The sequence below is a fragment of the Asparagus officinalis genome, chromosome 6, assembly GCF_001876935.1.
Source record: "Asparagus officinalis chromosome 6, Aspof.V1, whole genome shotgun sequence".
NCBI lineage: Eukaryota > Viridiplantae > Streptophyta > Magnoliopsida > Asparagales > Asparagaceae > Asparagus > Asparagus officinalis.
This window is the reverse complement of record NC_033799.1, coordinates 6665981-6681319: the sequence shown is the minus strand read 5'-3', so window position 1 is coordinate 6681319 and position 15339 is coordinate 6665981. Positions and strand designations below refer to the sequence as shown.

Sequence of the window (15339 nt, the reverse complement as noted above, 5' to 3'; positions counted from 1 at the left end):
AAGAAAATTTTTTCTGGTATCATTTTGCTGAACTTCCCCCATGCCCACCCAAACCGAAAAATTCACTCACACCTAATACCCACCTGAAAGTAAAATTCAATTATTCTATGACTTGTCTATGCAATATTTAATGTTAAAATTTCATAATTTATTATGATGAATGAAATTTATACTTCCAGGCCACTATTTGCAAGTAGCTTACTTACCATCATACAGACATTCTTGGATCAAACAAGGCAGGATGAAATGCGGATTCAAGGATGTCATGCTCTTTTTGACTTCGTAAACAGTCAGGTAAGTTTTGTACTTGGATTGGTGATAAACATGCTTAATTTAGGTGGAACCCATTAATTATTTAAGATTTGTGCTTTGTTTTTTTATGTGTCAGACGGATGGCACTCATATGTTCAATTTGGAAGGTCTTATTCCAACACTATGTCAGCTAGCTCAAGGCATAGGGACGGACGATATGGCAGTCCGCCTGCGTGCAGCAGGGCTTGAAGCCCTTTCTTCAATGGTATTTTTTTCCCAGTAAATGCATGTTTCCCTATCTCTATCCTTAATATTATTGAGATCTTAATTTATCTCTTCTTGTGAGTTCATCACATATATGGCAGATGGGTTACTGAGATCTTAATTTATCCATATATCCTGATTATTACTGATCTCTCTCTCTCTCTCTCTCTCTCTCTCTCTCTCTCTCTCTCTCTCTTTTTTTTTTTTGTGGGGTGGGGGTTTGAGATCTTAATTTATCGATCTCTTGTGAGTTCACATCACATATGTCAGATGTGTTACTGAGATCTTAATTTATCTATCCATCCTTATTATTACTTCCCCCACCCCCCACCTTCTGTGTGTGTGTGTTTGTCTGCGCGCGCGTGCATGTAATTTTTTTTTTTTGAGGGTTGTGGGGTGGGGTTCAGTGCTCCCATAGACTTATCTGATGGGAGTTCTCAGATTGCAGATGTGGTACTTAGTTTTAAGTTCTAGTTTTTCTACCAAGATGAGCCATGATTAATATATATGCTCCAACTGCAGGATTAGTGTGGATGTTAGGATATTATTGAAGTTTGAGAAATTTATTTACTTCCACATTCAAAGATTATGTAATTCCAGCCATTTTATTTCCTGTGAATAAGGCTTACTATTTCCCCTCTGGATCAAGACACTTTTTCAACATAATAGATAATGCAAAACTTAATCACGGTATATTTTAATGCTTCGCATTATTTGGTAGGTAATTTCCAAAAATGTTATTTACCTTGCAGCACAAAACTCATATTTTCACAAAACATTCATAGGTTTTGGTTTTGTACAGTTTATGAGTTTATCTTTCTCATCAATATCGTTTGTTTCTTGGTTGTAGACATATTCCTATGCAGTTAGTTGTGACATATATTTGTCGTCGTTTTCTCAATGCTTTACAGGTTTGGTTTATGGGGGAACACTCTCATATTTCTGCAGAATTTGACAATGTAAGCTAATTTTGACGCTGTTACCTATATGAGGGTAACTAAATTGTACTGTTAGAATTATCTTACTACCTTACATTATTCCAATATCTTGTTACATTTCTCACTACTGCTAGAATTATCTTACTACCTTATATTATTGTACTGTTAGAATTGTCTTACCATCTTATATTATTCCAATGATTAATATGTGGTTTTTTTTAATCATCTTGATTAATACTAGCAGTTGATTCCAAAGAATGAGGTACTGCATTATTATTTGGAGCAGAATTTTGAATCTACTTGTGAATTAGCTGATGGCCTTTACTTATGTCAATCCTGCTGTTATCTGCATATGTGTGCTTGTCTGTGCGTATGAGTAGACCATGTACTTATATGTATATAGTTTCAGTTGATAATACAAACCCTAACCCTATTATGAGATCTCTTGGGCTTATATAGGCCCTACACAACTTACACATAACCCCCTACATATATTACTAATGTCAACACTCCTCCTCAAGATGGGCGAAAGATATCCACTAAGCCCATCTTGTCACATCCTCTAATCATGTCTAATGAGCTAAGTCCTTTAGTCAGATAATCTGCTGCCTGGTCCTTAGTTGAAACATGACTTAGCTCCAGTAGTCCACTATCCAACTTCTCTTTGATGAAGAACCTATCGATCTCGATGTGTTTGGTTCTATCATGCTGCACTGGGTTGTTGACGATACTGATAGCTGACTTGTTATCACACCATAACTTTATCTTAGCTCCTTGATCCAGCTTCAGCTCAACCAGCATACTCTTCAACCATAACAACTCAGCAACTCCTAAGGCCATAGCTCTATACTCTGCCTCAGCTGTTGATCTCGCCACCACCGATTGCTTCTTGCTCTTCCACGAGACTAAGTTGCCTCCTATAAAGATGCAGTATCCCGAGGTGGACCTCCCGTCATCAGCACTGCTAGCCCAATCAGAGTCACAATAACCCTCGATGCTCACATGTCCATTTTTCCTGAATATCAGTCCCTTTCCAGGGGCACTCTTCAGATATCTCAGAATCTGGTACACAGCGTCCATATGACCCTTCCTTGGATCATGCATGTAGCGGCTCACCACGCTCACTGCAAAAGAGATATCGGGACGTGTGTGACTCAGGTAGATCAACCTCCCTACCAGCCTTTGGTATCTGTCACGATCAACTGGTTCTCCAGCCTCAGCACCCAGCTTGAACTTCTGGTCGATCGGTGTAGTTGCAGGTTTACACCCTAACATCCCTGTCTCTTTAAGAAGATCCAGTGCATACTTTCTCTGGGATAAGACAATCCCCTCCGCTCCGCGAGCTATTTCTATTCCAAGAAAGTATCGAAGCAAGCCAAGATCTTTCACCTCGAACTCCTTACCCAGTCTCACTTTGAGTTTGGCAATCTCCTCCTCATCATCCCCTGTAATGATCATATCATCCACATATACCGCAAGCACAGTGATGTGACCTTCATTTCGTCGGAAGAACACGGTATGATCAGCGTTAATCTGTCGGTATCTCATACCTATCATAGCCCGCCTAAATCTGTCGAACCAAGCACGAGGAGATTGTTTCAGGCCATATAGAGACTTCTTCAATCTGCAGACCTTGCCCACTGTCTGTTCTGTGTTGAATCCTGGCGGAATTTCCATGTATACCTCTTCCACCAGATCTCCATGAAGAAATGCATTCTTCACATCTAATTGGTGTAGCTTCCATCCACCATTTACTGCCAGAGAGATCAAGGTTCGAACAGTGCTCATCTTCGCTACTGGTGCAAAAGTCTCATCATAGTCGATGCCGTATGTCTGACTATATCCTTTTGCCACCAGACGAGCTTTGTAGCGCTCAACCTGTCCATCTGGATTCTGCTTCACAGTGAAGACCCACTTGCATCCAACTGCTCTCTTTCCTTTTGGTAGTTTTACTAACTCCCAAGTGCGGTTCTTCTCAAGGGCCCTTAGCTCTTCGTGCATAGCAGCTTTCCATTTCTGGTCCTTCTTTGCAACCTGCCAATTGTTAGGTATAGTAACAGAGTCCAGTGATGCAATGAATGCTCCATGTGTAGGGTGGATGTTAGAATATGATACAAACTGAGCAAGATCCCAACCATATCTATCGGGAGGATTTCCCGCATTACTGCGAGTAGTCCTCCGTACAGTTATTGGTGTGGGAGGAATAGGAAGAGAAATGGAGTCACCTTGAGAGGAATCTTGTGGTGGTGTAGGTGTCTCAGGAGTCGGTTCAGGCGTTGACAAGGGACTTGGCACCAGTGGCACTGTAGGTACTGTTGGTACTGTTCTCGCAATTTGTTGCCCCTTCCTACTATAGGTAAGTAGTTCTCCCTGAGCCGTTGGCCTAACACCTCTTGTCTCAATCTCCTCGTCGTCTTCATTTCACAAAGCACACACAGCCAAACACTTTAAGTGGAAGAATCCCACCATTATCTCCCTTTAATGTCTCACACGGAGACTTCCAATCCAGCACTCTCGAGGGCATTCTGTTGATTAGTGCTGCCGCGGTCAACACTGCTTGTCCCCATAATGTTTCTGGGACATTCATAGAGATCATCATACTTCTAGCAACCTCTAAAAGATGTCTATTCTTTCTTTCCGCTACTCCATTTTGAGCAGGTGTGTATGGACACGTAGTCTGGTGTTGTATTCCCTGAGCTGACAAGTATTCCCCAAACGTTTTGTTAGTATACTCCGTCCCATTATCAGATCTTAATACCTTCACCACAGCGCCGTATTGAGTCTGAGCATACCTATGAAAATTTTGAAAGCAACCAAACACTTCACTCTTATTTTTCATCAGGTACAACCAAGTAACGCGGGAGAAACAATCAATAAAAGTAACAAAATACTTGTATCCATTCATAGAACTTGTAGAACAAGGTCCCCAAACATCTGAATGTATCAGTTCGAATACACGAGAACTCCTATGACCAGAACTTACGTAAGAACTTCTAGTAAGTTTTCCAAGCTCACATGCATCACATACAAGGTGCTGCTTATTTGCTTTCTCAAATAGAGATGGATACAACCTACTTAAAACATTAAAAGATGAGTGTCCCAAACGCTGGTGATGAAGCATCAACACACTCTCAGCACTCATCTCAGATCCTACTTCTACTCTCTCTATCATTGACACCAATGCTGAATCCAGTCCTTCACGATCCAAATACCACAGTCCACTACGCCATGTGCCAGTCCCAAGTCTCCGCCCTGTCCCCTTCTCCTGAAAGATCACCTTGGGAATATCAAAAGAAACAATATATTTTAGTTGAAGGATGATAGCACTAATGGATAAAAGGTTGACTGGAAAGGAAGGAGCATGCAAAACATTGGACAGAGTTACAGAACCTGTACAATCGACTGTACCCTTACCAACCACTGGCTGAAATGTACCATCAGCTGTTTGAATACTATCAGGCGATGCTAGGTGAGTATATGATGAGAACTCACTAGCATTACCTGTCACATGTCGAGACGCACCGGAGTCGACTATCCATTCTGATGATTTGTCGGAAGATATGGAAGCAAGAGCATGTATGTCATCAGTACCTTTGGTCGGATGAGCATAGGTAGCAGTGTTGCCTCTGACGAAGAATGATGTGGATGCCTCCTCTGTCCCACTCCTCCTGTCTCCATCCCCTGCTACTTGCTGCTTTCTCCTGAGTATCGCCAGGAGCGCCTGATCCTCCTCAGTAAAGATCACCTCAGCTTCTTCTCCTCCTTCTGCTATCATCAGATTCGCCCGGTTGCCTGCTCCCCTTCCACCTCGTCGACCCCCACGGCCACGACCACGCCCTCCGAACTGTCCACGTCCACCCGAATCTCCTTCCTTGGGTGGTTTGGTGCAAGCATGCCTTAGATGACCCACTTCACCGCAGTTGTAGCACTGCCGAGTCTCTCCCCTGGATCCATTATTGTTAGATGCTGCTAAAGCTGACTTCACCACAGGAAGTCCACCTGTCCCCGCCTGCAGCTTAATGCGAGTCTCCTCCTGGATCATAGCCGAGACAGCCTCCTCAAGCGAGGGAATTTTCGGCTGAGCTAGCAGTAATGCAATTCGCTGAGTGAACTCTGATGTCAATCCCTAAAGAAACACCATAGTCCTCTCCTGTAGAAAGGCCTCCCGCTCTTTACATCCTGGGTCCTTGCAGCTCGCCCAGGGGGAAAAATGATCATAATCCAGCCACAGACGCTCCAGCTCTGTAGCATATTCTTGTACAGTCCTCTCTCCCTGGACTGTGGCGTCAATCTCTCCTTTAATCTGGAACACCCTCAGGTTATTCCCCACTCCATCATATGTCTCCTCAATCTCTCCCAGACGTCCTTACTTCTCAATGCATCTACTTGTGGCGGCACGCATCGTCGGCACCAACGAGTGAGTAAGCCAGAATGCTACGCACCAACATATTAGTGCGACTTCACTCATCCCGTCCTCCCGATCCTTATCCGGTTCTTGTCTTTTCTCCAGTCAAGTACCCCTCCAGGTCCTTCCTGCAAGGGTGTATCTCACCGTCAGCTGACCAACTCAGATAAGTACTTTGCAGTCCATTCAAGCTTCAGATCGATGGTTGGAGCCTCCAACTTCTTTGAATGCGTCCTTGCTCGCTCGCTTTCATCAGCGGACAACTTCATCACACTTCATCAAAGTTGACCACCTCCGCAGTGGTCACGACTTTCTTTGATTGTCATCTCCTCCATCGATACAAGCTTCAGATCAACACACTGTTCGTCAAACCCTTGTTCGTGCGCAGTGAAGATTTCACGCGCACTTCTGCCCTGCACAACAAGAGTTAAGATCGTCTCCGAAAATTTCTCGCTTTCTCAGAGGAAACTAGAATCCAAAACAGTTATATATTCTCATCGTGTGGAGATATATACTCTTCCTGTCCATCAGTTCGAGGACTTGAAGTCGACGGGAACCATGCCAAACTCGAGGTCCAGCATGGTGAAGCGGGGGGGTTGAGAACCTCAAACGGGTCGGCGCCTGCTGCGGCAGCAAAAACAGGGAAGGTGGGGGGCTCGGCTTGCACAAAACAAAAAAAAACACGGCAGGGGGTCGGAACTGAAGGCGGGGGGGGTCGGGACTGCTGACGAGGGGGGGGGGTTAGGAGGCGGGATCAGCTGGCTGGGGGGGCTGGGCTGCGACGAAGTGGGGGGTGGCCTGGACTGCCGACGAAGGGGGCCTGGGGGGGGATCGGTGCTGGGGGCTGGGCTGCCGACGAAGTGAGGAGGGGGGGCGGGGCTCGGGCCGGCCTGTAAGGCGGGCGGACGTCAGGCTTAGGAGAGGAGAGGGGGGGCAGCTCTGATACCAAGTTGATAATACAAACTCTAACCCTATTATGAGATCTCTTGGGCTTATATAGGCCCTACACAACTTACACATAACCCCCTACATATATTACTAATGTCAACAGTTTCAAAGAGATGAAGATAGATGGAAAATTGGTGGATGAATAAGGGCAGATTTGCTTCAAGACTCTCCTTACTTTGGAAATGAAATGCCTTAGCGATCAGGCCAAAACAGTGCTTTGCTAGTGAACTTAAGATACTTACACCTCACTCATTGCTCTTATGGGGAAGAGGCTTTGTTTCCTGACAAGCTAATATACTCTTAATAGACATGATCTGTTTGACTGGAGGTACTACTTCAATATATTTCTTTTTTAAATGATGGTAATACCTATTGAGAGAACATGATGATTCACAGTGGTATGCGTTTTATTCTTCTGCTGGCAGTCCGAGCTTTTAATAAGAAGGATTACATTAGACAGTCCACAGTCAAAAGTAAAACCTAGTAGGTCTCTGTGAATCTAGAAAGATTGAGAGAACAATGCTTCACTTCTAACTCACCAGCCGCATATACTAGCCTATCTTAGAATCCATTTTGATGAGCCAGACACCAATTACACCTCTCTATTAGTTTCCTTGAATAGAAAAGGAGTTGTATGGTTTATGCTGAATTTGAAGGTAGATAAGAGTTCGTAATATTTGTAGTTGGTCTTACTTATCACAGTTATGATTGACTTTGGCTATTTGAGCTGACATAACATATATTTAAGTGAGTTCTATTTTCTATGAGACATGTGTTAGTTAACAAACACATAAAGTTCCTCTTGCATTTTTTTTTCTGAAGTTCCAATTGAAAACTTAATTCAGGTATGAAACAGAAGTACCAAATAATTGATTTAATTGCATCTTTTGCTGGAATAATTTTATTTCTATTTCTTTTTGCAAAAGTTAATATTTTTAATTAGAAAATTTGTTAGCAGCCAAAACTTTCTTGATTTGCTACATCCTTTTCTATGTTCATTTAAAAACAGGGAAATTTTATGAAAACAGTAGGGGGTTGTAAGGACTCCAGTTGAATTCGATAAGAATGTCAATTTAAAATTGGTAATTGTATGAATATTTAAAAATTTTATGTTCATTTAAAAACATGGAAATCGTATGAATCAATGGCAGTGGGTTAGAACAAGGACTCCATTTAAATGATATTGTATGTTCATTTAAAAACATGGGAATTGTATGAGTCAATGGTAGTTGGTTAGAAGGACTCCAGTTGAATTCAATAAGAATATTAATGTAAATAGTAAGATAAGTGGATGTATTAGAGCCATAATTTTTACCCTCATAATTTACTCTTTTGTGTTATAAGGTCCTCACTAGAGGACTCTATTATGTAAGGAAGAGAGATTCTATCGGTTTAATGACCTCAACTTGTTTGATGGCTGTAGGTTGTTACAGTAGTGTTGGAAAATTATGAAGGCCCTCATAAGAAATCTGAAGATGGTGATGCCTCCCAGAGAAAATGGGTGCAAGAGGTCCTTCAAACTGGAGGTCATGCATCTCCATCCCTCGGTGCCATGCCACAAATCCCTTCTTGGAAAGACATTGTAAATGATGGAGGAGAGCTTAACATATCTATGTAAGATTTTCCATCTAGTACTCCATCATTAAAATGTTTTATTTTCACCTTGACACTCATTGTTATTTGTTTAAACTGCCAGTGAACAGTCCAAGAGTCCTCACTTTTGGTCCAGAGTCTGTGTGCATAACATGGCGATGCTAGCCAAAGAGGCCACAACTATACGTCGCGTTTTGGATTCATTGTTTCGTTATTTTGACGATGACAAACTTTGGTCACTTCAAAATGGACTTGCACTTTTTGTCTTGCTGGATGTGCAAATTGAAATGACAAAGTCTGGTAAGAACTTATGGCTCTTTTTTTTATTGCGATATACTATATTTACAAAAAAATTCATAACCCTTTTTTTGGCTAGCAGGCTTATGCTGATCCAATTTCTTTATATAATAAATTTTACCCATTGATTTTCGTTCTTTCAGGGCAAGACACAAATTTACTGTTATCTATTTTGATAAAGCATCTTGATCACAAGACTGTCTTAAAACAACCTGACATGCAGCTAAACATAGTTGAAGTTACCACTTGCCTTGCTTCTCAGTCAAAATCCGAGGCTTCTTTTGCTGTATCCGGTGCAATAACGGATTTGGTCAGGCAGCTGCAGAAAAGCATGCAGTGCACAGTTGGTAATGGAAACTTGGAGAATGACAGATGGAACAATAAATTTAGAGAAGCAGTAGATGAGTGCCTTGTTCAGTTGTCTAAAAAGGTATAGAGCTCACGACTGGCGATAATGCTTTTCCGACAATATTTCGGGAAAAAAATTCATGTAGATTATAGCGATCTCCGTTAGATGGTACCTTGAGTTTCCTGCTTTTGACTATAGATGAATGGTGCATAGGGAAAATCTTTTGCATGCTATATTTCTTTATATTGAGTGTCAACTATTGGATATTTAACTAATGAAGACCGTGATATGATGTTTCCTTTTTATTCAGATTGGCGAAGCAGGGCCTGTTCTTGACATGATGGCTGTGATGTTGGAAAATATCTCCACTAATGTTTCAGTTGCTAGGGCAACTGTCTCTGCTGTTTATCGTACTGCTCAAATAATCACGTCATTACCAAATCCAACTTATCAGAATAAGGCAAGTGATGAAACAAAAATTGCTAGTTGAAATATGTTTCTCTTGTAAAGTACGCATTTATTTGTTACTACTCTTGATTATATGAAAGTTGTATCCCTTGCACATTGCAGGCTTTTCCTGAAGCACTGTTTCACCATCTGCTCTTAGTAATGGTCCACCCTGATCGTGATATTCATGTGGGTGCTCACCGCATTTTTTCTGTTGTTCTTGTTCCATCTTCTGTATGTCCTCAACCTTGTGCAACTACAGCAGATCCCAACACAAATGAACTTCGGAGAACACTTTCAAGGACTGTTTCTGTGTTTTCATCATCAGCTGCTCTGTTTGGAAAGCTCAAAAGGGAAATGTATTCTTTGCGAGGAAGTGTTCCCCAGGACAGTTTCGATTCAATGTCTAATACTGATCACAGCAGACAGCAAATTGGTAGTAATGATGTGAAGCTTTACCAATTCAAGCCATCTCAAAGCCGAATTCTTACCCTGAAGGATGTTTCCTTAGCCACAAATGAAGGAGAAAATCCTTTGAGCAATTCATGCCGGGACATGGTATAACTTATTCTGTTTAGGATTGAGATACAATCTGATAACGGTAGAATTTCTGAAAATTTCTTCATGCCTCACAACAACTTGACTTTTTTTTCAGGACCCAACTTCTCTTAGGTTGACTAGTCGTCAGATTACACTTATGCTTTCATCCATATGGGTTCAGGCCATCTCTCCTGGAAATACTCCAGAGAACTATGAAGCTATTTCTCATACTTACTGTCTGACATTGTTATTCTCTCGATCAAAGGTGCAAATACTTAATAATCTCAAAGTTGATGTTACTATCTTCATCATCTTGTGTCGCACATAGATGATTTGTATCTGTTGTCAATACATACTGAAAGTCTTAATATTATCAGTATATTTTACTAAATGCATTTGGCTTGCACGAATTCTTTCAGGTATTAGTCTGGTGTGACGGATACCTGGAGTTATGGTTCTGTCACCCTGAATGCTGCTTTGGATCTTAATATAGAATATGGGAAGTCATGATATCACTGAAAAATTTGATGCATTACTGAACCATAAAAATATATGTTCATTTCTTACTACCTCACTGAAGAAACATTCCCATGTGATGTATTTCCTTCAATATCTTGCCAATTCAGGATTGTATGATTGCTTCCTTCTTCATCCTCTCAACAGATGTACAAAGGAACATAAGTAGTGGGAACAGAGTTTTAATGTTTCATATCCTTGTTGTTATTTAGAACATCACATTTACCATAGCTGCATATCCAGAGGGATATGCGGACTTGTGGTAATGTTGAAACTTCTTGGTGGTTCAGATTTTATTACAGGACCATTTCTTATCCTGACACATGCTTACTAAAGCTTGTCAAAACCTCAAGCCTTTTAACCTCTGTTTGTGCCACATAAATATCAAGGAGATTTTTCGACCTCTATAAATTCCTATGAAGGTTTTTTCTATTGTTGTATCTTTTCATACATACATATTGTGTACATACATAAATACATACATACACACAAGCACGTACATACATACATACATACATACTACACTTCTGTTACTTGGTCTAATTTTCTGTTGGTGACACTATAACATGTACTGTGAGTTCTAGGAAAGTTTGAAGGCTTCTCATTGACATTCCTTTTTCCATTGTTAATAGTTTGTAATAAACGACAGAAACTCTAGATGAAAGTGAAAGTTCAGTAGTTACACAATGGATGCTGTATTTTTTTACTCCTTCCCTCTTTGTGGCGTACAGCTTTTGATCTATCTAGCATTGGCAAATACTACTTAATGTGTTACTTTCAGCAGATTTCTCATTTTCCTACTACTGTTGATGCAGGGTTCCTCTCGTGAGGCTCTAGTTCGGAGCTTTCAGCTTGCATTTTCTTTAAGAAACATTTCACTTGGAGGTATATTTCAAGTTTTGCGTTCAACTTTTTCCTCTAGAAGAATACAGCTGGCATGCAGTCTATACCAACAGAATTACTCTCTACTAACAAATAATCTTCTTGTCATGATCTCTCCTTGTGAAAAACTTTTAAATGATACGTTGTTTCACAAGTTTCTCCTTTTTATGATTTTGAAATAACTATTATAGTGAATTCTTGTTGTGTTAAATAAATTGGAGTAAAACCATATGGCAATGATGTTGACTACTTGTCTTGAAAATGATATGCATTAATGGTTAATACGTTTTTTTTAAATCCTCCTATTCATTCTGTTTAGATTTGGAATATTAAAATATATCGTTCAATTGGAATAATTCAGGGGCTTGTTAGTTAAGGCTTTTGAGAGCGTTTTGGCTTTGGCTGTTGACTAAGGTTTTCAAGAGTTTGTATATGTTGTACCTGTACCTCTTCTGTTATATTATCTTTCCTATCAGCAGATCTACCTTCTACTGTTCAGCTAGATGTCACCTCCCTAATATGGAAACTGACCCAATTAGAAAACAGGGTGATTTGATGAGTAAGGTAAAACGGAACAAGGTGTAGACAGTTTTTTTTCTGGGGGCAGGAGGTTTTTTGGGGGGGGTGGGATTGGGGGGTCATTGGATACATGGTTAGGGACCTTAACTAAATGCCTATCTTAGTTTCTTTTAATGGAAACCTTTTTGTGGCATTCTGGAAATTCAGATCCTAGATTTTGTTGTTATATAGATCAGATAGTTGATTTACTTGGAATCATAGTTTGGTACTAGAGCATCATTTTGAATTTTATATTATGATATTTTGCATGTTCATTTGCATGAAAAAGAGCTACATCAATCTCAATTGAAATGGAGATGTTGCATGCAGGAATCAAATTGTAGAAAGAAGATCTAGTATCTCAACAATTTCTGTGAAACATCAAGTTGATAAATCAATTAAATCACTTGTCTTTTGAGATCAAAACCTCCAAAGTGACCATGTTAAGTAGCCCAGGCAATAAGTTGCCACCGAGATAATTGGTTTGCCGTCTAAGGTGAATATCATCCTTTGGGGGAAGAAGATATTATCAAGGACAATGTTTGTGTGACAGAAGCAAATGGATGTATGTTGGAAGAGTGTGTTCTCAGTAAAGATACGGGTTGGGAACTTAAGACTACATTGTTATCCCTCTTTTATGGGAACATTTTGATAACAGGAAATGATTTTAAAGAAATTGGAAAAGGAGATGAGAGAACGTTTCACATGAAAATAATATCATATCTATTGAATCAGTTCACGACTGGTTGTTCATTGTTTTACTTTCTCTTTTGACAAGAGTTTGAATAAATGAGTTCCCTGGCCTATTTGAACCATTGTGTTTTCTTGAGTTATAAGCAAATATTTTGTTAATGTAAACCTTGTACCTTTCCTATTCATGGGTTCATTAGCAGTACCTGTCAACTAGACTGATTGTTGCAGAAGAGATTAAACTGCATTAACCTTATAGGTGTACTTAGCTTTTGCTCTCGAGATGGAAAGTAGCAAGAAGTATTTTCCTCCTTATCAAATTTAAGATCATGCAATAAAGGGGAAGCCTCCAAAATCTCCTAGAGGAGAGTCTATAGAAGAGAGCAGAAGGATGATAAGGTTTGAATAAGGAGTTGCGTTGATCACTGAGGCTTGATATAAGACAGAGACAGATGGAAAACGATTCCCTAATTAAATCAGCGTATGATAGATTAGACACTTCCCTACCCAAGCTTAATAATGTTGCACAGCACCTACAAATGTGGACACTTTATATCGCCTGAAATTCCAAAGAGTTGTCTCATTTATCAAGAGCTTATTGTCTTATTAAATCAATTTTCTTATGAATTATCTTTTGGATACAAGTACCAATCTAATATTCACAATGTATACAATATATATACTTATATTGGGGAAAGTACACATGTTTAGCTGTGCACAATGTTTGGAATTGTGAGATTCTCAGTGGCTGACACATCGTATATTTGTTAAAATTCAAGGCTCATGTTTTTATCTATGACCATTGGTCTGACCTAATGATGCGTGCAGTTATGTAAGAGATGTATTCATAGCTAGTTGATTAAACTGTCAAATTTGAAGTTAATAAAAATTTATAGCTGTCCGCTAAAATATTGTTCTAGCTGTTGTTTGTCAGGAATTCAAGTGTCATGTTTTTAATGTTAATTTTATTAAACATGTTTGGTAAAGTAGTAGGAATAGTTGAGAGTAGATTCTAGAATATTTTATAAGTTTGCAAACTGCATTAACCTTATAGGTGTACTTAGCTTTAGCTGTCCAGATGGAAAGTAACAATAAGTATTTTCCTCCTTATCAAAATTAAGATCATGCAACAAAGGGAAAGCCTCCAAAATCTCCTAGCGGAGAGTCTATAGAAGAGAGCAGAAGGATGATAGGGTTTGAATAGGAACTTGCGTTGATCACTGAGGCTTGATATAAGGCAGAGACAGATGACAATGATTCCCTAATTAAATCAGTGTATGATAGATTAGACGCTTCCTACCCAAGCTTAATAATGTTGCACGGCACCTATAAATGTGCACACCTTATAGCACCTGAAATTCTAAAGAGTTGTCTCATTTATCAAGAGCTTATTGTCTTATTAAATTAAATTTCTTATGAATTATCTTTTGGATACAAGTACCAATCTAATATTTACAATGTATTCAACGAATATACATATATTGGGAAAAGTACACATGTTTAGCTGTGCACAATGTTCGGAATTGAAAGATTTTCAGTGGCTGACACATTGTATATTTGTTAAAATTCAAGGCTTATGTTTTTATCTATGACCATTGGTCTGACCCAATGGTGCGTGCATTTATGTAAGAGATGCATTCACAGCTGGTTGATTAAACTGTTAAATTTGAAGTTAATAAAAATTTATAGCTGTCCGCTAAAATATTGTTCTAGCTGTTGTTTGTCGGGAATTCAAGTGTCATGTTTTTAATGTTAATTTTATTAAACATGTTTGGTAAAGTAGTAGCAATAGTTGAGAGTAGATTTGCAAAGTGCCAAATCTACATAAATGTAATAAAAAAATTGTTGCTGTCCACTTAGACTTTGTTCTAGCTGTTGTGTTTCAGGAATTCAAGTGTCATGTTTGTTTAATGTTAATTTTATTTAACGATTGGTGAAGCACTTGAAATACTTGAGAGTAGGTATATTAGGAAGTTTGTAGCTCACTACATGTCTGTACAGTATGCATTCATTCATTCACGTGCCTCACTACATGTAACTTTCATTGAAAAGACACTGGCGTTTGTATTGTAACTCTAGCTCATGAACAAGATTTATGGTGCTTCATTCTTCTGCAGGTTCACTACCACCATCACGTCGTCGTTCTCTATTCACATTGGCAACTTCTATGATTGTATTTTCTTCCAGAACTTTTGATATATTACCCCTTGTGCCCATTGCTAAGTCATCCTTCAGTGAAAACACGGTAAGAACTTTATTTCTTATCTCTTGTTTGAAGTGTGTTTTACGTATCTGTTTGGTGCAGTAAATCTACTTATTAATATCTGATCTTTCCAATAAACCGTTCCAGTACTTTTCAGCTCTTCTGGTTTTTAAATGCATTTAAGCAACCAATTACATGGTTTATGTGACAAGCTCCCCAATCATCACGTACATGCATATAATTAATCTCCTTTCTCTGAACATTTCTATTTCTATGTAATTCACTTTTTTTTCCTGTATATCTATTGTCATGGGGTCTTTTCTATGTGGTAGGCATTATATCTTAAACGTATTCACCTTCACTTTATATAAACCTTGGTATGCACAACCTACTAGCCCTTTTCACCAAAATTTGGGCAGATTGGCTATACTGAGTTACATTAAATTGTTAATATAAC

At 39.4% G+C, this 15339-nt stretch overlaps 1 protein-coding gene across 3 annotated transcripts in view; it reads left to right on the top strand.

The window, feature by feature from the left end:
* Positions 1-15339, top strand: part of LOC109844168 — a 27554-nt gene that overhangs the window by 4904 nt on the left and 7311 nt on the right. For all 3 annotated transcript variants that reach the window (XR_002247887.1, XM_020413130.1, XM_020413129.1), the window contains exons 5-15: positions 180-294; positions 389-517; positions 1428-1475; positions 8231-8421; positions 8504-8700; positions 8841-9127; positions 9357-9506; positions 9617-10051; positions 10149-10298; positions 11365-11434; positions 14797-14924. Coding sequence is in view for 2 of the 3 variants with exons in the window: in XM_020413130.1 (XP_020268719.1) it covers positions 180-294; positions 389-517; positions 1428-1475; positions 8231-8421; positions 8504-8700; positions 8841-9127; positions 9357-9506; positions 9617-10051; positions 10149-10298; positions 11365-11434; positions 14797-14924 (1900 nt within the window). In the remaining variant the exon portion in view is untranslated. The remainder of the gene's footprint in view (positions 1-179; positions 295-388; positions 518-1427; positions 1476-8230; positions 8422-8503; positions 8701-8840; positions 9128-9356; positions 9507-9616; positions 10052-10148; positions 10299-11364; positions 11435-14796; positions 14925-15339) is intronic.